The 26319-nt window shown below is 40.8% G+C and overlaps 1 protein-coding gene across 3 annotated transcripts; it reads left to right on the forward strand.

Moving 5' to 3' along the window:
• Nucleotides 1–1784: 1784 nt before the first annotated feature.
• On the forward strand, nucleotides 1785–25977 carry DUSP11 (dual specificity phosphatase 11). Of its 3 annotated transcripts, none has more exons than XM_063695787.1 (9): nucleotides 1785–1885; nucleotides 9775–9850; nucleotides 13107–13238; nucleotides 14225–14348; nucleotides 18828–18888; nucleotides 20942–20988; nucleotides 21244–21319; nucleotides 21552–21728; nucleotides 25330–25977. In XM_063695787.1, the coding sequence occupies exons 1-9, from the start codon at nucleotides 1869–1871 to the stop codon at nucleotides 25526–25528; spliced, it is 909 nt and encodes a 302-aa protein (XP_063551857.1). In that variant the 5' UTR covers nucleotides 1785–1868; the 3' UTR covers nucleotides 25529–25977. The 3 variants fall into 3 exon arrangements, with proteins under 3 accessions (XP_063551857.1, XP_004029484.1, XP_063551856.1); XM_004029435.5 differs by lacking the exon at nucleotides 1785–1885 and adding an exon at nucleotides 7981–8272; XM_063695786.1 differs by lacking the exons at nucleotides 1785–1885; nucleotides 25330–25977 and adding exons at nucleotides 7994–8272; nucleotides 21851–25296.
• Nucleotides 25978–26319: the final 342 nt, after the last annotated feature.

A 26319-nucleotide genomic window follows, 5' to 3' on the forward strand; every position in this document is an offset into this window, starting at 1 on the left:
TGGGCCAAGCCTTGATCTTGCATTTTTACATTCGTGGGTATTCCTTCTTGTCAACTTCCAGAGCAGGAGTCTTCTTTTCAGTGTCCTGATGTTTGGAAAACGGACTCTGCTCATGAGAAGCAAACAGCAGAGAGGTAGAAGACAAGGCTGACTGCAGACCTTCCCTCTTCTAGCCTTTGGTCACAATTCTTTTGCCCACAGTTTGCTACCTCTGGCTCCTTGGGCCACACAGACACACTGCCATCCTGCTCTTTTATATATGAGAGGCATTCAGGATACTTTCTTTCTTTCTTCTCACATAAGAGGATCCAGTGTGGCAGTTACCAATAGCCTCGTCTCCCTTGCAAACAGCCACTATAGAATCTTGGGCCTTTAGGATTTTCTGTCAGCCATGCTTGGGTGCAAGGGCCAGGCAAAATGAAGAGTTAAAGCATTTAGTGGAGAATAGGAAACAGGCAAGGTGAGGGTACAGGAAAAAAGAGATTTATGTGGATTTTTTGGTTTCTGTGACAAACAATTCAACATACCTATTTTGTATTAACAAAATAGACAATTTTTTTTTTTTTTTGAGACAGAGTCTCTCTCTGTCACCCAGGCTGGAGGGCAGTGGCCGATCTCTGCTAGCTTCAAGCTGTGCCTCCCAGGTTCACACCATTCTCGTGCCTCAGCCTCTCGAGTAGCTGGGATTACAGGTACTCGCCACCATGCCCGGCTAATTTTTTGTATTTTTTTGTAGAGACGGGGTTTCACCGTGTCAGCCAGGATGGTCTCCTGACCTTGGGATCTGCCCACCTCAGCCTCCCAAAGTGCTGGGATTACAGGCATGTGCCACTGTGCCCGGCCCAATATTTTTTATGTAGCTAGATAGTCCAGAACTTCCATGACTTCTGTACACTGAAGAAAATAATCATAATGTATTTTTTCCATTTTTGTTTTATACCGTATTACCTCATTTATGTCATTCATTAGTATGTCTGTAGAATGTAAATTTCTTTTGTTTTATTAACTTTATTTTATTTATAAGAGTGAGACAGAATTTCACTCTTTTGCCCAGGCTGGAGTGCAGTGGCACAGTCTTGGCTCACTGCAACCTCTGCCTCCTTGGTCCAAGTGATTCTCCTGCCTCAGCCTCCCGAGTAGCTGGGATTACAGGCGCCCGCCACCATACTCGGCTAATTTTTGTATTTTTAGTAAGGACAAGGTTTCACCATGTTGTCCAGGCTGGTCTCAAACTTCTGACCTCGGTTGATCATCCCGCCTCAGCCTCGCAAAGTGCTGGGATTACAGGCGTGAGCCACCGTGCCTGGCCTGTAGATTGCTTTTAAATCCTCTGGTTTTTCTACGTTTTTTCCTTGTCATATTTTTAAGGAATACAACATTATAAGACATAATGCATTTTTCTCTCGTGATGGTTGTTTATTTTGAAACATCATGAACTATGGTGACCTGATGGGTTTTGTGGAGGAAATTAAAGAGGGGTCTGTGAAAAAGGCACTGTTGTGAGTTGTGCTGTGTGCCCAAGCATAAGGAACAGATGTCTGCAGTGAGCCCAAGTTGACTTGGATTGCCTTGGTTTTCATTTTCCTAGTTAGTGCTTTTCTCACTAACTTCTCTTGTAACTGTAATAAAATGAGTTAGGGCTGAGTTGCTAATGATTTACGTGTGGACTAAGCTGGTTTGGGGGAGGAAATCTATGGATATAATCATTTTCCTTGGTGGTAAGCTTTTAGAGATACCTGCATTGATCATTTGTTTGTTTATTTGTTTGTTTGTTTTTAGATGGAGTCTCACTCTGTCGCCTAGGCTGGAGGGCAGTGGCATGATATCAGCTCACTGCATCATGCGCCTCCCTGGTTCAAGCAATTCTGATGCCTGAGCCTCCCAAGTAAGTAGGATTAAAGGTGCACACCACCACACCCAGCTAATTTTTGTATTCTTAGTACAGATGGGGTTTCACCATGTTGGCCAGGCTGGTCTCCAACTCCTGACCTCCGGTGATCTTCCCACTTCAGCCTCGCAAAGTGCTGTGATTACAGGTGTGAGCCACCGCACCCTGCCTGGAAGCCTCATTTCTAAAACATATTTCTCTCTTTCTTTTTTTTTCTTTTTGAAGCGGAGTTTCCCTCTTATTGCCCAGGCTGGAGTGCAATGGTGCGATCTTGGCTCACCGCACCCTTGGCCTCTCGGGTTCAAGTGATTGTCCTGCCTCAGCCTCCCAAATAGCTGGGATTACACGCATGTGCCACCATGCCCGGCTAATTTGGTATTTTTAGTAAAGGTGGGGTTTCTCCTTGTTGGTCAGGCTTGTCTCACACTCCTGACCTCAGGTGATCAGCCCACCTCGGCCTCCCAAAGTGCTGGGATTGCAGGTGTAAGCCACCGAGCCTGGCCTCTAAAACATATTTCTAAAATGTTTATATTAAAAACTGTCAAGTGTCATCTATGTTCAAAAAGGCAACAGAAAAAAATGACTGAATATGACTTCTGATAAGCTGCTTTTCCTAGGGATATGTAATGTAGCCTGTTTCCTTCCTTGTCCATTGATCTAAGCATTTGCTAAAATCAACTTCATTTTGCCCTACTCTGAATAGATTTCACTCTGTTGTGCTTCTGCTTTTTTTTTTTTCAAATTTAAAATATATTTTTTTATTTCAAGATCATTTTGTCAATCTCCAGGGCATATCCCAAGGGGAAAAGTAGGGGACCATGTCTTTCTGCTTTAATTAAAATACCAAATTACTTACCCTAGAATACCTGCCTCCTTAGAACCCAGTACTCTCCATTTTCTCTTTCTACCTAGTTTAGATAGGAATGTCCAAAACGTGAATACTACTTTTCTTTGTTTGTTTGTTTGTTTGTTTGTTTGTGACAGGGTCTCACTTTGTCACCCAGGCTGAAGTCCAGTGGTGTGAACATGGCTCACTGCAGTCTCAGCCTCCTGGGCTCAAGCAGTCCTCTGATCCTCCCACCTCAGCTTCCTGAGTAGCTGGCATACCCCCAACCCTGGCTGAGTTTTAAAAAGTTTTTGTAGAGATGGGGTCTTGCCATGTTGCCCAGACTGGCCGGGAACTCCTAGGCCCAAAGCGATCCTCCCACCTCAGGCTCCCAAAGCATTGACATTGCAGGCATGAGCTACCACGCCCAACTGAATATTAAAAACATCACTACACATCAGTAAACATCACTAAATTTAAAATAGGAAAGTTGAAATATTAGTGAGGGAGATGGCCTCCCAAAGTGCTGAGATTACAGGTGTGAGCCACCGTGCCTGGCTGAATATTATTTAAAACATCACTAAACATCACTAAATTTAAAATACGAAAGTTGAAATATTAGTGGAGGGAGACTATTACACATGAAACATCTCAGAATATATTGCTAGTTTTCTAGACCACTTTGGTTTTTTCTCTGTTTCTGTTGAAATGAACACTCTCAGAAAGTCTCTGGTTTCATTTTCTGTACGTATACCCTTTAAGACTCAGTATTAGAAAAGAAAAGGGCCAGGGGGAATAACCAGTCTATTATCCTAGTGTAATAGATGAGGAAACAGATTTTGTGAGAGAATAAACGTTATCTGAAGTCACACAGCTAGTTAATGTCAAAGCCAAAACTGAAATGAGGTCTCTGGATTTCTACTTCAATACTTTCCCTGTTATTCCAAGCTGTTTGGGTATATAGGGGGAAAGAAATCTAAATTTAGGGGGAAAGAAATCTCATGAAAACCTTTTTAAAAAGTTTCTTTCTTTACCTGACATGGTCAGAGAAGAAGAAACATCAACTGCAGATAGAAGGGAAGAAGAGACGATACTAGCGGATGTCTGGGTGGCTGAAGCCAACCAGTGCATGTGTCCAGTATGAAAGCCACTGGTCACTGGTTACTGGTCACTGGCCCCTTGCGATGATACAAATTTACAGGCCACGCCCAGGAAACCCCAAGATTCTACCAGGTGGAGGTCGGTTTGGTGGGAGAATGATGTCACAAAGCAGGCAGTTTAAAGGTCTGTGATAGCCAATAGGGAGGTCAGATTCCCCACAAGACAGGATTGGCTGGCAGAGGTGGTAGGAAAGGTGTAACAGCACTAAGTGGCTGAGCTCTGGGGAGGTGAAATCTGCAAGACAGACATGATAGTCCCACTTTCCCCCAGGCTCTCATGTTAGGGAGATCATCTCAATGTTTCTCAAATATGTTCACTAATATAATTAACTAACATTTATATTTAATGTGTTATATTTCATATTATATAATACTATGCATTTATAATTATACAGTACATACGCAATATCCTTGGGGAGAAAGGAAAGGGATATCTAAGTTGAGCAATTACAGTTGTTCTAAAACCATTTCAGTGAATCTGATTAATGAATTTACTGCTGCTTTTTAATTTTATTGTATTTTTTGTGAGATGGAGTCTGGCTCTGTCGCCCAGGCTGGAGTGCAGTGGGGTGATCTCGGCTCACTGCAAGCTCCATCTCCCACGTTCATGCCATTCTGCTGACTCAGCCTCCTGAGTCCTGCCACTTCGCCTGGCTAATTTTTTGTATTTTTAGTAGAGACGGGGTTTCACCCTGTTAGCCAGGATGATCTCGATCACCTGACCTCGTGATCGGCCTGCCCCTGCCTCCCAAAGTGCTGGGATTACAGGCGGGAGCCACGGTGCCCGGCCCTGCTGCTGCTTTTAAGGGCCAAAGAAGGGATTAAAGAGCCTTCTTTTGTAACTTGGTTGAACAGCAAAGTTCGTTGACTGCCCATTGTAGGAAATGATGTGGTCCAAGGCTCTTCTCTTTTAGTTTCTTCTCCTTGAATCCTACCTTCTTTGGGCTGGGCCAGGTTGGACTTGGGTCTCTCTTCTGCTCTCCTTTTTTTAACCCCTTGATTTTAGGCATCGTTTCTGGGCCAAGCCTTGATCTTGCATTTTATATTCGTGGATATTCCTTCTTGTCAACTTCCAGAGCAGGAGTCTTCTTTTCAGTGTCCTGATGTTTGGAAAATGGACTCTGCTCATGAGAAGCAAACACCAGAGAGGTAGAAGACAAGGCTGACTGCAGACCTTCCCTCTTCTAGCCTTTGGTCACATTTCTTTTGCCCACGGTTTGCTACCTCTGGCTCCTTGGGCCACACAGACACCCTGCCATCCTGCTCTTTTATACGTGAGAAGCATTCAGGATACTTTCTTTCTTCTCACATAAGGGGATCCAGTATGGCAGTTACTTTTAGCCTCCTCTCTCTTGCAAACAGCCACTATAGAATCTTGGGCCTTCGGGATTTCCTGTCAGCCATGCTTGGGTGCAAGGGCTAGGCAAAATGAAGAATTTAAACATTCAGTGGAGAATAGGAAACAGGCAAGTTGAGGGTACAGGGAAAAAGAGATTTATGTGGATTTTTTGGTTTATGTGACAAACAATTCGACACACTTATTTTGTATTAATAGAATATAGAATTTAATATTTTTATGTAGCTAGTCCAGAACTTCCAATACTTCTGTACACTGAAGAAAATAATCATAATATTCTTTTTCCATTATGTTTTATGTCATATTACCTCATTTATGTTATTCATTAGTATGTCTGGTTACTTTCTAGGAACCCTATTCCGCCTAGGTCTGGATTTTCTTGTGTCAACTATAACTGAGTTTGTTCTCACCCCAATGTTGTGTCTTTTAGCAAATTGAAAGTGTAAGCCCAATACAGCTTTTCTAGCTTCTGAAAGATTTATGTCACGTTTTGTATCTTGTCCTGTCTATAGACATTTGCAACATTTGTAGTTTTGGGCTACTATACACCTATTGGAATTTTTCATGCATTTCAGAAAAACATTGTATTATTTATTTATTTATTTCGTGATACAGAGTCTCGCTCTGTTGCCCAGGCTGGAGTGCAATGGCACAATCTTGGCTCACTGCAACCTCCGCCTCCCATGTTCAAGCCATTCTCCTGCCTCAGCCTCCCAAGTACCCTGGACTACAGGTATGAGCCACCACGCCCAGCTAACTTTTGTATTTTTAGTAGAGATAGGATTTTACCATGTTGGCCAGGTTGATCTGTAACTCCTGACCTCAAGTGACCTGCCCGCCTCAGCCTCCCAAAGTGCTGGAATTACAGGCATGAGCCACCATGCCCGGCCACAATATTTTACAATTTAATGTCAAATTTGAATGTGGGCTGGGCGCAGGGGCTGACGCCTGTCATCCCAGCACTTTGGGAGGCCAAAGAGGGCAGATGACTTGAGGTCAGGAGTTCAAGACCAGCCTGGCCAACTTGGTGAAACCCAGTCTTTACTAAAAATACAAAAATTAGCCGGGCATGGTGGCACACGCCTGTAGTCGCAGCTACTCAAGAGGCTGAGGCAGGAGAATTGCTTGAACCCAGGAGGCAGAGGTTGCAGTGAGCTGAGATCACGCCACTGCACTCTAGCCTGGGTGACAGAGAGAGACTCCATCTCAACAACAACAACAAATAATTAAATGTTCCTAATTGTAGGTTTGTTATGTTCTGCTATCCTGTCTTTTTCTTTTTCCAATGAACAATTTATGAATATTGACACATTTTTAATGATGTGGAAATTTTCAGAATTGTAAATGTTTATGTATTTAAAACTGGTTGGAAAAGTACTATCTCAAAAATGTTAATAAAGCTAGCAGTCTAGCTTTATTAATATTCATTTATTCAATAGCTCTGACCTTTCTTATCCTTGGTTTACCCAGCTCTGAAATGGTTGCAAAGATTACTAAAAATATATGTAAGTTACTTTCATAAATTAGAAACTAAGAAGTAAAAATTACTTTCAAAAATCTGCCATTGGCCGGGTGTGGTGGCTCAAGCCTGTAATCCCAGCACTTTCTGAGGTCGAGGAGTGCTGATCATGAGGTCAAGACATCGAGACCATCCTGGCCAACATGGAGAAACCCTGTCTCTACTAAAATACAAAAAATTGGCTGGGAGTCGTGGCATGCACCTGTAGTCCCAGCTACTCGGGAGGTTGAGGCAGGGAGAATTGCTTGAACCCGGGAGGCGGAGGTTGCAGTGAGCCGAGATGTCACCACTGCACTCCAGCCTGGTGGCAGAGTGAGACTGGGTCTCAAAAAAAAAAAAGTCTGCAATCATAATTACTTACAGTTTAATCTGGAATTTAGTACTCTATTCTATTTTCAAAGCTGCTATAGGGTATGCTGTCCTTTGTAGTTCCACTTTTAGCAGAATTGAACGTTTTTCTAACTGGTACAGATCTTTATGCTTGAGACTGTGTGGAAACCTTGGACTTGAGCTCCACTCTCAGTTATTTTTTGTATTTGCTAAAACTTAAATACATTCTGTCCACCTCTAGCATGATACCTGGTATGTGATAGGAACCCAATAAAAGTTTGGCTTTGATGGGAGTGTATGTTTCTACATTATTTTTGGAGAGTAATTAGGTAGTATCTTCCAAAATTTTAAGTTTGTATGTGTTTCATTCCAGACATTCTACTTCTAGGAATTTAGATATAGTTGTATATATGTATAAGGATGTTCACATTGCAGCATTGTCTGTAACAAGATTTGAAAAGAACCTGAAAACAACTAAAGGTCCATTAATATTGAACTGGCTAAATACGTTATGGTACTTTTAATTATGTTACTCATAAGCAAGTAAATTGCCTATAGCCATTAAAAAATAGAATCTATGTATGCATAAATTGACTGGGAAAATCAGTGTTTAAGGTATATTGTAGAATACGTACAGTTACTCCTTTTGTATAAAAATAGAGAATATACATATATGTGAAAGTAAATATGTATACAAAATATGCAAAATGTGAATGTAAGCGCTGGTAAATATCTAGAAGAACACACAAGGAACCGGGGCGTGGGGCGGATCGGGCAGAGGGACTTCCCTGTGTCTCACTGTTTGAATTCTGAAGGGTGCATACACGCCCTTATTGACCTGTGCTACCGGCCTCTAGCTAAAGAGGGCGCTGTAGCCACCAAAGTCCTGTTTACAGATCAGGAGTCTCAGTAAGCCAGCGTGGCTACGCCATCACGACCGGCGATGGCACATGCGCAATAGTGAGACGCTGGAGCGCGGCGTAGGTGGCTGCCGAGTCTCTTCCGGTTTAGGGTCTTATCCTGGCATTGAGGGCGCCGGACTGGCGCTTTTGGCCGGCTTGGCATTGGGTGGGCGGCTTCTCGGGACCCACATGAGCCAGTGGCATCATCCCCGCAGTGGCTGGGGCCGGAGACGCGACTTTTCAGGACGCTCCTCTGCCAAGAAGAAGGGCGGAAACCACATCCCCGAAAGGTAGTATGTCTTGGTCCCTTGACGTGGCCTTTCCAGCTCGTGGCTTCTGGGTCTGGGCTTCATCGTTTGTGGTCTCTGCCTCTCGCTGTTGCCATCGCAAGCTTGACTTGTCCGCTGCTTGCTTTGAGGCTTTGACCCTCTGCGCCACCCGCTGTAGCTGAAAGGGGCGATGTCTGTGATGTCCTGTGATTTCTCCATATTCTTGTAAAAGGGAGGTTCTGGCCATTGCTCTTAGGTAAAATACGGAAGGATTGCTTTAAGGTGGGACTGTTACTGTTGGGGACACTCCTTAATTCCCAAAATGGAACCTCCTCAATTCCTTGTTACGTTGGCACGGAAAGTGTAATGGTTTGAGTTAGGAACCCAGCAGTAGTAGCGCCCTGAGATCTCACATGGAAAGTTGGTTTGTATTGTTTCCAGAAATCACAAAGAGCATACTTTGTTACTTCCTAACAGGCCTCATTTGAAAGATAACTCCTTTATACGTACAAATGATTAATTTTGAGACTTTGCACGTAGGTGCATTGAACTGTTTTTACTCCTTGAGACCGTCCTCCACCATCTCATACCTCAATAAATCCTCTTCATTTTATCTACTATCTTCTGACTGTCACTTTCTGTCAGTACCCTAATACAGGTCTTGCCTGACCTATTGCAGTCGGGTTCTAATTAGTGAATCTCCTGTTTGTTTTCTTCCAATCCGTTTTTTTGTTTTTGTTTTTGTTTTTGGGATGGATTTTTGCTCTTCTCCGCCAGGCTGGAGTGCAATGGTCCAATCTCGGCTCACTGCAACCTCCGCCTCCCGGATTCAAGCGATTCTCCTCCCTCAGCCGCCCAAGTTGCTGGGATTACAGGCGCCTGCCACCACACCTGGCTAATTTTTTTTGTATTTTTAGTACAGACGGGGTTTCACCATGTGGGTCAGGCTGATCTCGAACTCCTGACCTCAGGTGATCCACCTGCCGCAGCCTCCCAAAGTGCCGGGATTACAGACGTGAGCCACCGCGCCCGGCTAGTTCCTAGCATTATTAAGTGAAGTTCACAGTCCCTCTTCTAGCAGGTTTTCTCTTAAAATATGAACTTGAAGTTTCCTACTAATTGAACTTGATGGCATCAGTCGTATGAAAACTAAAACCGTGAAGTGAAATAATTGAATTTAAATTATTTCAGTGAATATGTTTGTATTAATGGCACTTTAGTATCTGGTACTGGGCCAAGTTTAACAGGGATACAGAAGTTCCGGGTATCTCCGGTTTTATATAGGCCTTATTTGAGTTGTACTGTTGTGTTGGCTTGTGTTCGTTTTCATGATGGGGAAACAGGAGAGAAGGACGGTATAGGTCGTTACTTGGTGGGGTTTAATAAGTGGAGTGGCGAAATGCAAAGCAGAGAGGAGAGAGGACATGTTGTGCGGGCTATGATTCCCATTTTCAAAAAGTCTTATTTTATGCGAGGAAACAAGGCTAACATACAATTTGGCTAACAAAAAATATATCTAATAGGTGGAAAGACTATCTCCCAGTTGGACAGCGGATGCCTGGGACTCGTTTCATTGCTTTCAAAGTTCCTTTGCAAAAGGTAAGCAAAAGTTAATTCAGTATTCTTTCAGGCATCTGAGTTCACCATGCAGAACACTGCTCTCCACTCTATCACATTCCATTTTCTCTTTTTATAGCAAATACTTTGTAATGACCCCTTTACTATCCTGAAATGAAGTTCATAGGTACATACAACCTACTTCATATTTTAAACAAAAATACCAATTAACACCCTAACTATAATATAAAAAATAAAATAAAAGTAATTTATAATAAAATAATATTTATTTCAATATATAAATGTTTGGACATGACTGCATTAAAAGACATAGAGTAATAGTTGCCTGCACCACGAATTCAAGAATTACAAATGTAGACTGATCTAGGTGGGTTATATTGCTTTAGTGGTAGGAGTTTCTATAATAGATTTCCAAACAGAACAAAGTATAATCTTCATTTGGTTGATAAGGTGATTATTATCCTGGAAAATTCAATATATATTAGTATTGTACAAAAAATACTTTGTGTTTATTTGTGAAATGGAGTTAGGTTCTGAGGCCAAGCTAAATATGAACAGCTTTTTATCTATATTAATCTTGAATAGGACATCCAAAAGCCATTCAGGATGTGGGACACATTTGTAGGACTGTCCTGAATTTGGCAAGTTGTTTAGAATTTGTAACCCTTACCCACTGAATGCCAGTGGGACTCCTTTCCTTCCATGGTCACAATCAGAAATATCCCCCGGATCATCAAGGTCAGGATTTCAGTGGGGAAAATCTGAAGATTGTGTTTTTGTTTAAACTAGGAAAGGAATAGGAGGGATAGGAGGGGAAAGCTTTTGACAGCCATAAAAAAAGATGAGAAGGTGAAGACAAATAATTGTTTTCTAAGTTCCATGTCTTTCTTATTAGACTTCCCCAGCATAGCTCAGATTAGTATCAGGAGAAGCCTACTTGAAACGTTTTGGGAATCTACTTAATTTGTGACTTATAGATCAGATTTCCTTTTTCAACTGCTGTGTCAGCTTCTCTGCATGTCTGGGCTTAAAAATGAGTCATTTCAGGCCAGGCCTGTTGGATCATGTTTGTAATCCCGTACTTTGGGAGGCAAGGTGGGTGTATCGCTTGAGTCCAGGAGTTTTAGACCAGCCTGGGCAACACTGCGAAACTGTGTCTCTACAAAAAATACAAAAATTAACCAGACGCGATGGTGTGTGCTTGTTGTCTCAGCTGCTCAGGAGGCTGAAGTGGGAGGATCGATTGAACCCAGGAGGTCAAGGCTGCAGTGAGCCATGATCATGCCACTGTACTCCAGCCTGGGCAACAGAGCAAGACCCTGTCTCCAAAAAGAAGGTGTTGGAGACACAGGGAATTTTTAGGGAAGTGAAACTATTCTGTGTGATACTCTAAGGGTGGATACATGTTGTTATATATTGATCAAAACCTATAAAAGGGCTTCACATATATTAACACATTTCACAACAATCCTGTGCTGATGAAGTAGCAGTAGTACTCATATCTCTTACTGAGTGCTTATTCTGCACTAAGCTCAGAGAATAGATGGTTACAGCTAATAAATAATTTTGTAGATAAACAGGCTCAGAAAAGGAAGAATCAAAACTTGAACTTAGTTCTTTCTCTCATTTTTTTTGTGGCAAAATATATATAACATAATATGTACATACAATGCATAACATAGAATGAATCACGCATACCTAACCTCTAGACTTTGGTGATAACGATGTGTCAGAGTTGGTTCTTCATTTGTAACAAATGGACCACACTGGTATGGAATGTGGATAGTGGGGGAGTCTGAGTGGGGTGAGGAAGGCAAAGTGCACGTGGGAACTATCTGTCCTTTTGGCTCAGTTTTGCTGTGAACCTAAAACTGCTCTGAAAACTAGTCTGTTTTTTTTTTTTTTTTGAGATGGTGTCTCGCTCTGTCGCCCGGGCTGGAGTGCAGCGGTGTGATCTTGGTTCACTGCAAGCTCTGCCTCCTGGGTTCACGCCATTCTCCTGCCTCTGCCTCCTGAGTAGCTGGAACTACAGGCGCCTGCCACCACGCCTGGCTAATTTTTTTGTGTTTTTAGTAGAGATGGGGTTTCACCATGTTAGCCAGGATGGTCTCGATCTCCTGACCTCGTGATCCTCTTGCCTCGGCCTCCCAAAGTGCTGGGATTACAGGCGTGAGCCACCGCACCCAGCCAAACTAGTCTATTTTTTAAAAAGTACATTGCTGGCACCTGAGTAGCCAGACAGATTGAAGGAACAGAGCATAAAGTTCAAAAATAAGCCACATACATGAAAGAATATTCAGCAATGAAAGCCATCCTTCATATATGTAGACATGTAAGAAATATTTATTTGTGAGGCCGAGACAGGAGGGTTGCTTGAGCTCAGGAGTTTGAGATCAGCCTGGGCTACATGGCAAGACGGCAAGACCCTATCTCTTTTTTTTTTTTAATTTTTTTAATTTTTTTTTTGAGATGGAGTCTCACTCTGTCACCCAGGCTGGAGTGCAGTGGTGTGATCTCGGCTCACTGCAAGCTCTGCCTCCCGGGTTCACGCCATTCTCCTGCCTCAGCCTCCCGGTAGCTGGGACTACAGGCGCCTGCCACCACCCCTGGCTAATTTTTTGTATTTTTAGTAGGGACAGGGTTTCACAGTGTTAGCCAGGATGGTCTCGATCTCCTGACCTTGTGATCCTCCCGCCTTTGCCTCCCAAAGTGCTGGGATTACAGGTGTGAACCACCATGCCCAGCTGACCCTATGTCTTTAAAAAAAAAAAAAAAAGGCCAGGTGTGGTGGTTCATGCCTGTAGTCCCAGCTACTTGTGAGGCTGAGGTGGGAGGATTGCTTGAGCCCAGGAGGTGGAGGCTGCAGTGAGACATGTTTGTGTCACTGCACTCCAGCCTGGATGACGGATGACAGAGCAACACCCTGTTTCAAAAAAAAAAAAAAAAAAAAAGAAAAGAAATATTTATAAGCAGTAAATATGATAAGCACTCCACCTGGAGCTGGAGATACAGTGGTGAATAAAATCTGGGAGTTTACAGTCTGATTAGGAGACCAACATGAAACAAATACAGAAATACATATATAGAAGTGGGCTTATTTTTTTCTTTCTGACCACTCTGGAAGAAAGGATTGTTGTAATATACCTTCTATGTTCCAGGAGAATGGAAACTTTCCTTTGAATCTCGTTGTATGTTAGCACCACAGGACTTGAACAAATGCCTAATGTAGTACAGGATTTTAAGCACATATTTGCTCTTATTTCATTCTCTCTGACAGAGTTTTGAAAAGAAACTTGCTCCAGAAGAATGCTTTTCCCCTTTGGATCTTTTTAACAAAATCCGAGAACAAAATGAAGAACTTGGACTGATTATTGATTTAACATATACTCAACGCTATTATAAACCAGAGGTAAGTGGAACCCTTCAATGGAAAGAACTTTCTTCCTTCTGACCCTAAAATAATTTATAGTAATTCAGTAATCATCTTGTGCTAATGTGAAGCTTGGCCTTCTTTGATGGGTAGTAAGTTTAAGAGAACCAAGTGATTTCTCTAATTACATGTTTTTAATTGCTGTCTTAAATGGAATATTATTCAGCCGTAAAAAAGAATAGATTTAATACGTGCTACAATATGGATGAACCTTAAAAACATGCTTAGTGAAATAAACCAGACACAGAAGGACAAATATATGATTCCACTTGTATGAAGTACCTAGAATAGACAAATTCACAGAGACAGAAAACAGACTAAAGGATCTATGAGGTGGGGAGAAAAGGGAATTATAGTTTAGTGGTCAGAGTCTTTTTGTCAGGGATGATGAAAAAGTTTTGGGTATAGACAGTGGTGATGGTTACTCAATACTGTGAATGTAATGCCACTGAACTATACACTTGTGGATGGTTAAAATGGTTTTGACTTAGCCTCTTCTGTCTTTTATCTGTATCTACTTTTCTCCCACCCCAAGAATATCAGTTCTCAATAGTGCCTGGAATTCCCTCTGTCTCACAATTCAAATCCAAGTTCTTCTGACTCTATTCTCTACTCTTCTACTTAAATCATAGCTGCTTTATGAAGGCACTGGCCCTTGAATTATAAAATATTAAATGGAACTGTTTATATAATTTATAGTTAAATATGCATTCATTCACATGGAATTTGCTTTCAGTTTTGTATACCTAGTGACTATCTATTATGTAGTTTTATTGAAAATCAAGTGATACTTCCTGGTTGAAGCAGTGTTGGAAAAATGGCTCTTTTATCAGAATTGTGTATACTGATATTGGCATATTAAGTTTGTTATAATCTCTTGGCTTATATTCTGGGTCCCCTAATTACTCTTTAATTATTTCTCTACAAGTGAAATAATACACATCTTTTATGGTTTTGCTTTATAGGATTTGCCAGAAACTGTTCCTTACTTAAAAATTTTTACAGTTGGACATCAAGTGCCTGATGATGAGACTATTTTTAAATTCAAACACGCTGTTAATGGGTTTTTGAAAGAAAATAAAGATAATGGTGAGTTTTTGTTCTTACCTGAACTGTGGTGTGCATTATGAATGGGGTTGGAGATTTTTGGTATTTTTTATAGTTCTAACCTCAGACCTGTTGTATTTAATGATGTTAAGGTGATGAAAATGTCAGATGGTGCTAATAGGGTAAGATGTTTTTCCTTTTGTTGATCACAAATAATTTAACTTTGGAATGTTAAATTAGTTTTAGTGCAAAATATAAACTGAACTAGCTCATCTTTTTTAATTTGAATGAGAAATATATAAAATTAAAATGTTATTTTTGTCTTATATATTGGTTAAGAAGTGAGAGGTAGAAGAAAAGATTAAAAAACTCTGAGTCTTAGAGTTATGTGAAAGAGACAAGAAAGGGCAAAGATTAAGAATGGGACGGACCCCTAGAAGCAAAACAAGAAAGAGTGCACCAGTGGAATTGCCCCTTTGTCATATGTATTTAAGACACATGTATACATATGTAACAAACCTGCACGTTGTGCACATGTACCCTAAAACTTAAAGTATAATAATAAAAAAAGATATTTCTGCTGTTTTTCCGCTTTGAGTACAGGTGGGGAAGGATACCACCACCTCTTATTCTTCACACGGAAGAACTGAAGCCAAAGGCTGGTGCTTTCTTGTTCCTGCTTTAAGATTTACCTTACTCTTTTGAAAATAGAACTTAACAGCTTCTTTATCTTAAGGATCCAGTTGCCTTTTTCTGGCATCTCTCTGCCGGAAAGAACATGATATTTGTCATATTTTAAGACTGAAGAAGCTTTTATCTTTGGAAAGCCGCTGACACCCACAGGACAGAGGCTTCATTTGCCTTCTTTCCAAATTTAGCTTGAGGAGTGTACACTTTATTACATAAATCTGACAGTAAATACTCCTTTTTAAAAAATGTAATGGAGTAGTGGAGAAAGAATAGAGACAGAGGTGGGAAGATAGGGAATGGAAGGTGAGAGATAGAGACTGGATCAGTGAGTTTGAAGATAAAATTTCAAATTGTAACCTAGTCGCTCACTTAATGTGGACACTAGCTTTTAATTATGTTAAACCTTGTTCACAGATCTTCCCCTGTACTTTAACTTTAAAACTTGAGAGGTTTGGCTTTCTCATTTGTATAAGCTGTTGTCACAGAAATATTACCTTTTAAGATATGAGGGTACAGCTGATGGCCTATTCACTGCTTCCAGGCTCTTTTGTGTGAAATTTTTATATAGCACTTCATCTGTTCTGTGAGGGCTAGGAGGTCCTTATGAATACATGAGAACACATTTTTAAATCTTAGTTGTTCACATGTTATACTGATTGTAGTCAGTTGGATAGACTGAACTCCATGTTGGTCTTCTGCCTGAGTGGTGCTGACTGTCTAAGTCTTGCAGTACTCACTGCCATAGCAGGCTTGGGACCTTGTTTGTAATCAGTTTTGGCTACCTCTGCTATAATCGCTTCCCACAGATAACAGGCTCACTGATAAAAAGAGGACACTACACTCTCCACTCGCTTCTAGAACTAGTAGGGACTGAGAAAATAAATTGATTCAGTAAACACTGAGATCCTTTTAGATTTGTTGTTAGAGCATGAAGACACAGAGATGATAGCAGTCTTTGTTTTTTATTATAGTAGTTCACAGTTATCTAGGAAAATAAACATGTAGTGCATGTGGTTTAAGATGTGGGTTAGGCTGGGCGCGGTGGCTCATGCCTGTAATCCCAGCACTTTGGGAGGCCGAGGTGGGCGGATCACGAGGTCAGGAGATTGAGACCATCCTGGCTAACACGGTGAAACCCCATCTCTACTAAAAATACAAAAAATTAGCCAGGCGTGGTGGCGGGCACCTGTAGTCCAAGCTACTCGGGAGGCTGAGGCAGGAGAATGGCGTGATCCCGGGAGGCAGAGCTTTCAGTGAGCGGAGATGGTGCCACTGCACTCCAGCCTGGGGGACAGAGCAAGACTCCGTCTCAAAAAAAAAAAAAAAAAAAAAAGATGTGGGTTAATTATAGAACAAAAAAGCCGGGCGCGGTGGTTCATGCCTGTAATCCCAGCACTTTAGGAGGCTGAGGTGGGCAGATCATGAGGTTAGGAGATCGAGACCATCCTGACTAACATGGTGAGACCCCATCTCTACTAAAAATACAAAAAAAAAAAAAAATAACCTGGGCATGGTGGCGGGCGCCTGTAGTCCCAGCTACTCGGGAGGCTGAGGCAGGAGAATGGCGTGAACCTGGGAGGCGGAACTTGCAGTGAGCCGAGATTGCGCCACTGCACTCCAGCCTGGGCGACAGAGCGAGACTCCGTCTCAAAAAAAAAAGAACAAAAAAGACAGTTCATCATAATAAAAGAATAAATTAAGTGCAGTGAGAATATAGAGGAGAGATTGAGGAAGGCCTGACAGGAGACAACATTCGAGCTGCAGGGACGAGAATTTTGCCAGTATGAGAAAAGGGCAGCCCAGTTTTGGGGATTAGGCACAAAAGGCACAGGGCCTAAAGCCATGGAGAGGCAGCCTCTTGTGTGACTAGAAGATAACGTGAAAAGGCATGGAATTCATATGTTCATTTGCAACGAATAATTATATAACCTATGTTGAAGTCACTTTTCTAGAAAGTGGAAATAGAACAAAGTCCTTGCCCTTATATACTTTACATTCTAGTCGGGGAGAGAAATAAGCAAATAAATACATGGAATATATATGGTGATAAGTGCTTTGGAGAATAACAAAACATGATAAAGGGATGAGGGAAGAGGTGAGTGATCAGGAAGGCCTCTTTATGAAGATGTCATTTGAGCAGAACCTTAAAGGAAGTAATGAACCAAGCCATTGGGTGTCTGGGGAGGAATGTCCTAAGGCAGAGGGAACAGCAGGTGCAAAGTCCCTGAGGCATGACTATGCTAGGCATGTTTGAGGAATGTTACAGAGCCGAGTGTGGCTGGAGTGGAGTGAGTGAGGGCAAGAGCAGGAGAAACGGGATCAGAGAGGTTGGGGTTGGGCAGAAGGGAGGTGGATCATATCAGCCCTTGTAAAACATAGTTAGGATCATTGTGGACTTAGATCGGTTGGAAAGACAGATATCAGTTTATGAAGGATTCTAAATGCCATGCTAAATTTGGGCTTCATGCTATGCTAAATTGAGATTTTTAAGCAAAAACAACCCAGCCAGGCTTATGTTTTAGAAAGATAACATCTGCCATATGGAGGATCAGTTGAGATAGAAGTAGGGAGATTAGTTTGTTGTAGTAATCCAGGCTGGCGATGATGAGTGCCTTCTTTTTTCTTTTCTTTTTTTTTTTTTTTTGAGATGGAGTCTCACTCTGTTGCCGAAGCTGGAGCACAGTGGCACCATTTTGGCATACTGCAACCTCCGTCTCCTGGGTTCAAACAATTCTGCTGCCTCAGCCTCCCGAGTAGCTGGGATTACAGGCACCCACCACCACACCTGGCTAGTTTTTGTATTTTTAGTAGAGATGGGATTTCACCGTATTGGCCAGGCTGGTCTCGAACTCCTGACCTCAGATGATCCACCCACCTCGGCCTCCCAAAGGGCTGGGATTACAGGCGTGAGCCACCACGCCTGGCAGAGTGCCTTCTTTTTTTCTTTTCTTTCTTTTTTTTTTTTTTTTGAGTAGCTGGGATTATAGGCTCCCACCACAATACCCAGCTAATTTTTTGTGCTTTTAGTAGAGACGTGGTTTCGCCATGTTGGCCAGGTTGGAAAGTGCTGGGATTACAGGCGTGAGCCACCACACCTGGCTGATGAGTGCCTTCTTTACCATACACTACCTAGTCATGGACACAGATTTTGCAAAGATAAACTAAACGTTTTTTTATTTAATTCCTCATGTAATTTTTTAAAAAGATGGACTAAGAAATACTGTGGTGTAATGGGAAAAATCTTAGACTTGATTCTAGTCTTGTACTGTTTGCCTGCTTTGACTTACATCTCCAAGCCTTGCCTTTTCATTGTAAAATGTGAATAGTGCTATTTACCTGAGTACTTCACAGGGCAAGTAGACCTGTGGTATGTGTGGAGCACCGAACAAGAGAAGGAATAGAAGCTCTTCGGGAACTCAAGACTACTATGGAAACTGTCCTTAATATTCAGTATCAAGAGTGAAGGCCTTTTATTTGTTTCATTCAGAAACAAATTTCATTCTTCTCTTAGCCTGTTGTTGCTTTCACTCCCTTTTTGTATAATTAAATCAGTTGCTGATGGGCATTCTGTTTTAAGATAGACAGGTTTGTCTCATTGCAGTTTTAGCTGTTAGTGTCTGACCAGGCTTGCAGTTTACATCACTGAATCTAATTGGGACTATGCAAAGTTTCCCAGAAGCAGTGAGTTTTGGCTTTCTGTTAGATGATTCTTTATAGTATGTTCCTAGAAAAAACAATTCCTCTTAAGAGTTATGCGTTTTCAGGGCAGTGATAATGTTATACACTTGTGTATCTACTTCAGTTACTTAACCCTGTATTTTCTTTTTACAGATAAACTTATTGGTGTCCACTGTACCCATGGTTTAAACAGGACTGGCTACCTCATTTGCAGGTAAGTTGCCAACCCCAGAGGCAGACTATTTTAAAGTTGTTTTTGTCTGTTTACAATGGTAATGTAAGCTTGTAAAAAATGGAACTGGTATAGAAATACATGAAGTTCAAGGCAGTCTTGCTCCCCACCCAGAGATTACCACCATTAATAATTTAGTACACATCTTTTCAGACTCTAAAAATGCAGATACAAGCATACATGTTATTGAATGGTATAATAGTTAGACATTCTGTTTTTTAATTTAATATGTGATAGACATCTTTCTTTGAAAATACTTGGACTCCTTATTCTTTTTTTTTTTTCTTTTTTTTTTTGAGACGGAGTCTTGCTCTGTCGCCCAGGCTGGAGTGCAGTGGCACCATCTCGGCTCACTCCAAGTTCCGCTTCCCAGGTTCACACCGTTCTCCTGCCTCAGCCTCCCAAGTAGCTGGGACTACAGGTGCCCGCCACCACGCCCGGCTAATTTTTTGTATTTTTAGTAGAGATGGGGTTTCACCGTGTTAGCCAGGATGGTCTTGATCTCCTGACCTTGTGATCCGCCCGCCTCGGCCTCCCAAAGTGCCGGTATTACAGGAGTGAGGCACCGTGCCTGGCCAGACTCCTTATTCTTTTTAAGGCCTACGTTGTTCTTTGCACACCGATGAACACAAAAGTCAGAAGTTTTTGATATTATAAAACATTGAAGTAGTGAACATTTCTATGTAAATATTTTTGAATGCATATCCCATAGCTAATTTCACTCAAAATAGAATTTCTTAATCAAATAGTATGTGTTGTTATGCTTTTTATGGATGTTGCCACACTGTACTGAGTTATGTTTGTTCATTCAGAAAATATCTCCTGAGCATCTATTATGTGTAAGCACTGTGCTGCATGTTAGCAAAGAGACTTTAGCTGCCCTTTGTGCGTCCTAACCGTCTAGGGAGGGAGTAGATATTAAAGAATCACACAAATGCCTATAGAATTACAATTCCAACAAGTGCTGAGAAGGGGAGTGACAGGTACAATGAGAGCGTAGAATAGGGAGGATTTGACTTCAACAAGAGGACTAGAGGTTTCTGTGGGGCGGTCTGAGCAAATATCTGAAGTATAAGTAGGTGTTAACCAGGTAGGGATGTTGTGGAGAGAATTCTGAACATAAGGATCAGCAGAGACCATATTAACAGGAAAACATATACTGTGTTGGAGGAACTGGCTAGGGAGACTGGGCTATGGGGGTAGTATGGCGTTAAAATGGAGCTGGAAATATGAATAGGAGCTAAAACCATGCAGAGCTATGTTTAAGGTTTTAGTCACTACCTTAAGAGCAATAGAAAACCATTGCATTTTTTTTGTTGGGGATGAGTGTGGGGAACACATTCAAATTTGTATTTTCAACCTATCGTTTTGCTGCTGAGTGGAGAATACACTGCAGAGGGAAAGAGGTAGAAGCAAGGAGACAAGTTGGGAGGTGTTTGTAGGAACTGAGGCATAATGGTGGATTGGACCAGGGCATGGTGGTCATTTTGGTAGAAAGATACAGATATACTCCATAGAGATATTTAGATAATATTGTTGTCAGGAGTTGGTGGTGAATTGAATATGAGAGTATGGAAGAAATGGCTGACAGTGATGGTGACTCCCAAGTTTCTGGCCCATTCTGTTGGTTATACAGTATTTTTTAGATATAATGTTAATATTTTTCCCAATTTGTCTGTTGTTTCTTGTTGGTTTCTGATAAATACTCTGTCATATTAAGGAAGTCTCTATTTTTAGTGTATAAAGCATTTTGATAAAAAATGATTCTGCATTTTCTTTCCTTTTGTTTATTAAATTACATTAATGTAAATAAATATATAAATAGATTTTCTGGAGTTGGGTCATCCTTGCATTCTTGAAAAACGTCTTTTTGTGGTCATGGTTTGTCATTCTTTAATAACTGCTGGATTTGATGTGCTGATATTTTCTTAGGATTTTTATATCTATGTCTATAAGTTGAAATTGGACCTTTTTTGAAAAAACTTGATTTTTTACTTTTCGTATATAAATGACCCAAATTATGTTGTTTTGTTAGATATTTGATTGATGTAGAAGGCGTGAGGCCAGATGATGCAATTGAATGTAAGTATGAGGGTTGACACTATTTTTCCCTTTTTATTAAAGTTAAAGGTGGAAATGTAGAATTTCTCAAATTTTGGAAAAAAAGAAGTTTGTAATTCGTTTGTTCCAATATAAGATGGTCTTGCCAAAAGTCTATAGATGTATGTGGAAGTAGTGAGATATAACAGCTTGAATAGTGAATTTCAGCTTAATTTGCTTTTTCTGGAAAGATTTGCTTTTTGTACAGTTATTTCTAACAGTTTATCCTCTCCTCAGTATTCAATAGGTGCCGGGGACATTGCTTAGAAAGACAAAACTACATTGAAGACCTTCAGAATGGTCCTATCAGAAAGTAAGTCTTATGTTATATATGTGAGATTTGTGGGTCAGGGAGATCTCTGTTTATGTAATTTAAGTTGCATATGTTCATTCTTCTGGTAGCTTGTTTGTTTGTTGGGGGGAGATGTAAACAAATAGGAATGGGAGAAGGAAGAAATTGTTATTTTCATATGCCAAAATATAGTCACTAAATTGACTACTAAATTTGGAAACCAGTAATATTGTGTGGAAATATTCTCTTTAAGGAATTGGAATTCCAGTGTACCCAGGTCAAGTGGTTTTGAAGACTCAGCACATCTCATGCAACCAGTCCACAATAAGCCTGTTAAACAAGGACCTAGGCATAATCTACATCAGATCCAAGGTCACTCAGCTCCTCGACATTTACACACCCAGACCCAAAATTTGCAACAATCAGTCAGGTACCTCTCTCTGTTTTCCCTTTTCTAGAATTGAGATAGAAATTAATACTATAGTTAATGAAAACACATTATGATACTGATGAGGAATTCTTTGTTTTTTTTTTTTTTTTTTTTGGAGACAGAGTCTCACTCTGTCATCCAGGCTGGAGTACAATGGCGCGATCTCACTGCAACCTCCACCTCCCAGGTTCAAGCAATTCTCCTGCCTCAGCCTCCTGAGTAGCTGGGACTACAGGCACCCGCCACCACGCCTGGCTAATTTTTTGTATTTTTAGTAGAGATGGGGTTTCACCATGTTAGACAGGATGGTCTTGATCTCCTGACCCTGTGATCTACCCACCTCAGCCTCCCAAAGTGCTGGGATTATAGGCGTGAGCCACCACGCCCGGCCGATAAGGAATTCTTGCTGTTCAGTTTGAACCAGGAGATATTATTCTGCTCTGTATTTTGCATTTAGCACTGGAAAATCAGTTACAGGACAGGGAATATGTGACTTTTCAGAGGCAATTCGGAAAGGGACTTAGAAATTTTGATTGATTTTAAACTTAAGCCAAGAGTTTGATGTGGCTATCAAAAAGGATCTTATATTCTTAGGCTACATTAAAGTAGTATAGTTTTTAGAATAAGGAAGATTGTTATTTAAGGAGTTGATATGAATTATAAGAAAAATAATAAAATCCTAACAGAAAAATAGCAAAGGATCTGAACAGATAAAACAACAAAAGTATTTTCACTTGGAAAATGGGGAAGACCTCAGTATGGTTAAAGTGGTATATTAGTATGAGTTCTCCAGAATGATAGAACCAGTAGGATGGATGGATGGATGGATGGATGGATGGATGGATGGATGGATAGATGGATGGATGGGTGGATGGGTGGGTGGATGGGAGGAGGAGCTTTTTTATTGAGGGTATCAGCTTATGCACTTCTGAAAGCTGAGAAGTTTCATAGTAGGCTGTCTGCAAACTGGAGAACCAGGGAAGCTGGTAGCATTCAGTCCAACTCAGAAAGCCTCAGAACCATGGAAGCCAGTGGAGTAACTCTCAATCCAAGGCTGAAGGCCTGGGAATCTGGTAAGGGTTGGAGGACACTGGTATGAGTCCTCAAGTCCAGAGGCCATGAAGCCTGGAGTTCTAATGTCCAAGAGTAGGAGAAGGTAAGGTATTCCAGCTCCGGGAGAGAACACAATTTGCCTTTCCTCTGCCTTTTTGTTGTATCCAGGCCCCCAGCCTATTGGATGGTACCTACGCATACTGAGGGTGGATCCTCCCACTCAGTCCACCCACTCACACACCAGTATCCTTTAGACACACCCTCACAGACACTCCCAGAAAGAATACTTTACCAGCTATCTAGATATCTCTTAACCCAGTCAACTTGACACCTAAAATTAACTATCACAAATAGCAAGCTATTATTCTTTGCCTATTAATTTAGCAACAGTTTTGTTTGCTTGTTTTTTTCTTTTTTTTTCTTTTTTTTTTTTTGGTGACAGAGTCTCACCCTGTCGCCCAGACTGGAGTGCAGTGGTGCAGTCTTGGCTCACTGCAACCTCCACCTCCCAGGTTCAAGCAATTCTCCTGCTTCAGCCTCCCGAGTAGCTGGGATTACAGGCACTGCCACCACACCCAGCTAATTTTTGTATTTTAGTAGAGATGGGGGTTTCACCATGTTGGCCAGGCTGGTCTTGAACTCCTGACCTCAGGTGATCTGCCTGCCTCGGCCTCCCAAAGTGCTGGGATTACAGGCATGAACCACCTCGCCCAGCCAGTTTAGCAACAGTTTTTGATAAGCACTCCATTGTAGTGGTTGTCAGGCTGCACCTGGATTTGCATGTTGGCTTTGTTACTCGCCTGCTTTGTGATCTTGGATAAGATACTTAGCCTATCTACATTTCATTTTTCCCATCAGTCAGATAGATATTTTAATAATACATACATACCCCGTAGTGGTTGTTATTGACAGTTAACATGAATTTAAACAGTTTAGCACATTGTAAACACTTTAAAAAATACATTGCCATTTTTAGGCCAGGTGCATTGGCTCACACCTGTAATCCCAGCACTTAGGGAGGCCGAGGTGGGAGGACTGCTTGGGCCCAGGAATTTGAGACCACCCTGGGCAACATGCTGGAATCCTGTTTTTATTAAAAAAAGAAAAAAAAAACTTAAAAAAAATTGACATTTTTAAAAGATGTAAACAAACATTTCAGAAACATGTTACTTGTGGCATTGAAAATTGGTATAAGCCTTTTGAAGCACAATTTCAAGAGCCATAAAAATACTTTACCTAGTAATTTCATTCTGAGACTTAAGGAAATACTTCAAAGTACAGAAAAAGCTATATTTACTTAATCATTCGGCACGTTTCTCAAACTCCCTTCCATGTGTCAGATGCTGGGCTAGCTCAGGATACAGTAGTATATGTTTTGCAGTGTTAATCCCAGCATTATTTGTGGTTGTGGAAAAACTTGTAGCTGCTATATTTCTAACAGTGGAGAATGTAGCTAAATAATTACATCCATACTATAACATTTTATAAAGCCATTGGAAGTGTTAGCTCATTTATGATAAGTGAAAATAATAGGCTGTGATTCAACAGTCAGAAAAAGATGCTGGGGAAAAGAACAAAAGGAAATACTAACTAATTGAATTATAGTAAGTGGGATTGAGGGCTCTGCAGCGGGGGGTTAGTTTTTCTTTTCTCAGATTTCCAAATTTTCTTTATTTTTTTTTGTAAGATAGAGTTTCGCTCTTGTTGCCCAGGCTGGAGTGTAATGGTGTGATCTCGGCTCACCGCAACCTCTACCTCCCGGTTTCAAACGATTCTCCTGCCTCAGCCTCCCCAGTAGCTGGGATTACAGGCTCCCACCACCACACCTGGCTAACTTTGTATTTTTAATAGAGATGGGGTTTCTCCATGTTAGTCAGGCTGGTCTTGAACTCCCGACTTCAGGTGATCCGCCTGCCTTGGCCTCCCAAAGTGCTGGGATTACAAGTGTGAGCCACCACGCCCAGCCCCAAATTTTCTTTTGTATAATTATATGAGATTTTCTGGTCTTGCTTTTGAAACAAGTAAATTTAAATCCTAATTTTTCAAATTTGTTGCATATACCATGCTTAAAGTTTTTCACACTTTATAATTAATTTATGTATGTTCGTTTATAAAGTGGAAGCAGCTATCTGTTTTCTGTACTAACTAGCTTATTCTGTCTTATGTCAACCCTGCCAGACTTTGGGAGAGAAAGTATTTGATTAGAATAGTATGGGCATGCATTTATCTCTGTAGGGAAAGGTGGAAAGGCTTCTGGGAATCCACGGTGTGCCAGGGCATTGTAGGTAATTGAAATGTATTTTTTTAATTTAGCTTCATAACAGCTCGTGAAGGTGAAAAGTATTATTAGCCCCATTTTATAAAGAACTTAGGGAAATAACAATTAAGTATTTTATCTGCTAAGGTCACACAGGTAGGAAACAGTAGAATGTATATTATTTTGTAAATTTATAAATTTAAAATATTTTATGAAAATATAAATTTAAAATAAATAAACATTATTGAATTAATCCTAGTAATGGCTTATTACTTTTTGTTTTGCTTTAAGAAAATTTTCAGAGAATCCACATGTTTACCAGAGACACCACCTCCCTCCTCCTGGTCCCCCTGGAGAGGACTATTCACACAGGAGGTATTCTTGGAATGTGAAGCCCAATGCCAGTCGGGCAGCCCAGGATAGAAGAAGGTGGTATCCTTACAGTTATTCCAGACTTTCCTATCCAGCCTGTTGGGAATGGACCCAGTGATACAAACCTGTCCTGGAATTCTACCTGGAGACCAGAGCTGGCCTGAAGATTACTGGTGTGACTTTTAATTAGTTCAGGTCTAATCAGGTTTCTTTATTGTTCCCTTATGTATTCAAGCTTAAGGAAAAATTGCATTGCTGTTTACCTCTTTGCTGATAAATTTGCAGTAATTACAGCATTGCAGGAAAAACAATCTGTTATTCCAGTCTTAAATTTTTCTAAAAGAAGACAATATTTTAGAACTGAAGCATTAAGAACTTCCCTTGCAAATTATTTTTAAAATTCTATCTTGTTTTTTCTATGTATTTCTTTCTGACTAGACTTGTGATATGCGTGTGTTTATGTACAGAAATTTTTAGTGTTTTTGTTATGTTCTGTTATTGACCCAAAGGCCATCTTTATTTTCTATAACTGTTCAAAATTTATATTAAAATCTACTTAGGAGATAATTTCTTTAGAACCTAGTTACTACCTGTAATTAATTGTGGTATTTTTGTGATTAGATATTACTTTCTTTGGCAGTCAGTTGTGGGATTTGACCAACTTCCTTTGACTGAATTGTCAGATATACCGTCTCACACAGGAATGGATGAACTTTTAGGGATTGTCAATTGAGCAAGAGAGACTGACTGATAAACCAGATTGCTGGTTTATTCAATTATAGTGAGTAATTTACCTGGCAGGGTAATTGCCATCAACTGAGTAGAACTATCCAGAAAACTTGAAAACTTTTATAAAGGTGATGAACAGAGTAGAATATGTCCATTTAAAGGCTGTGGATATCTGGCAAG

The sequence above is a fragment of the Gorilla gorilla genome, chromosome 12 (genome assembly GCF_029281585.2).
Source record: "Gorilla gorilla gorilla isolate KB3781 chromosome 12, NHGRI_mGorGor1-v2.1_pri, whole genome shotgun sequence".
Taxonomy (NCBI): domain Eukaryota; kingdom Metazoa; phylum Chordata; class Mammalia; order Primates; family Hominidae; genus Gorilla; species Gorilla gorilla.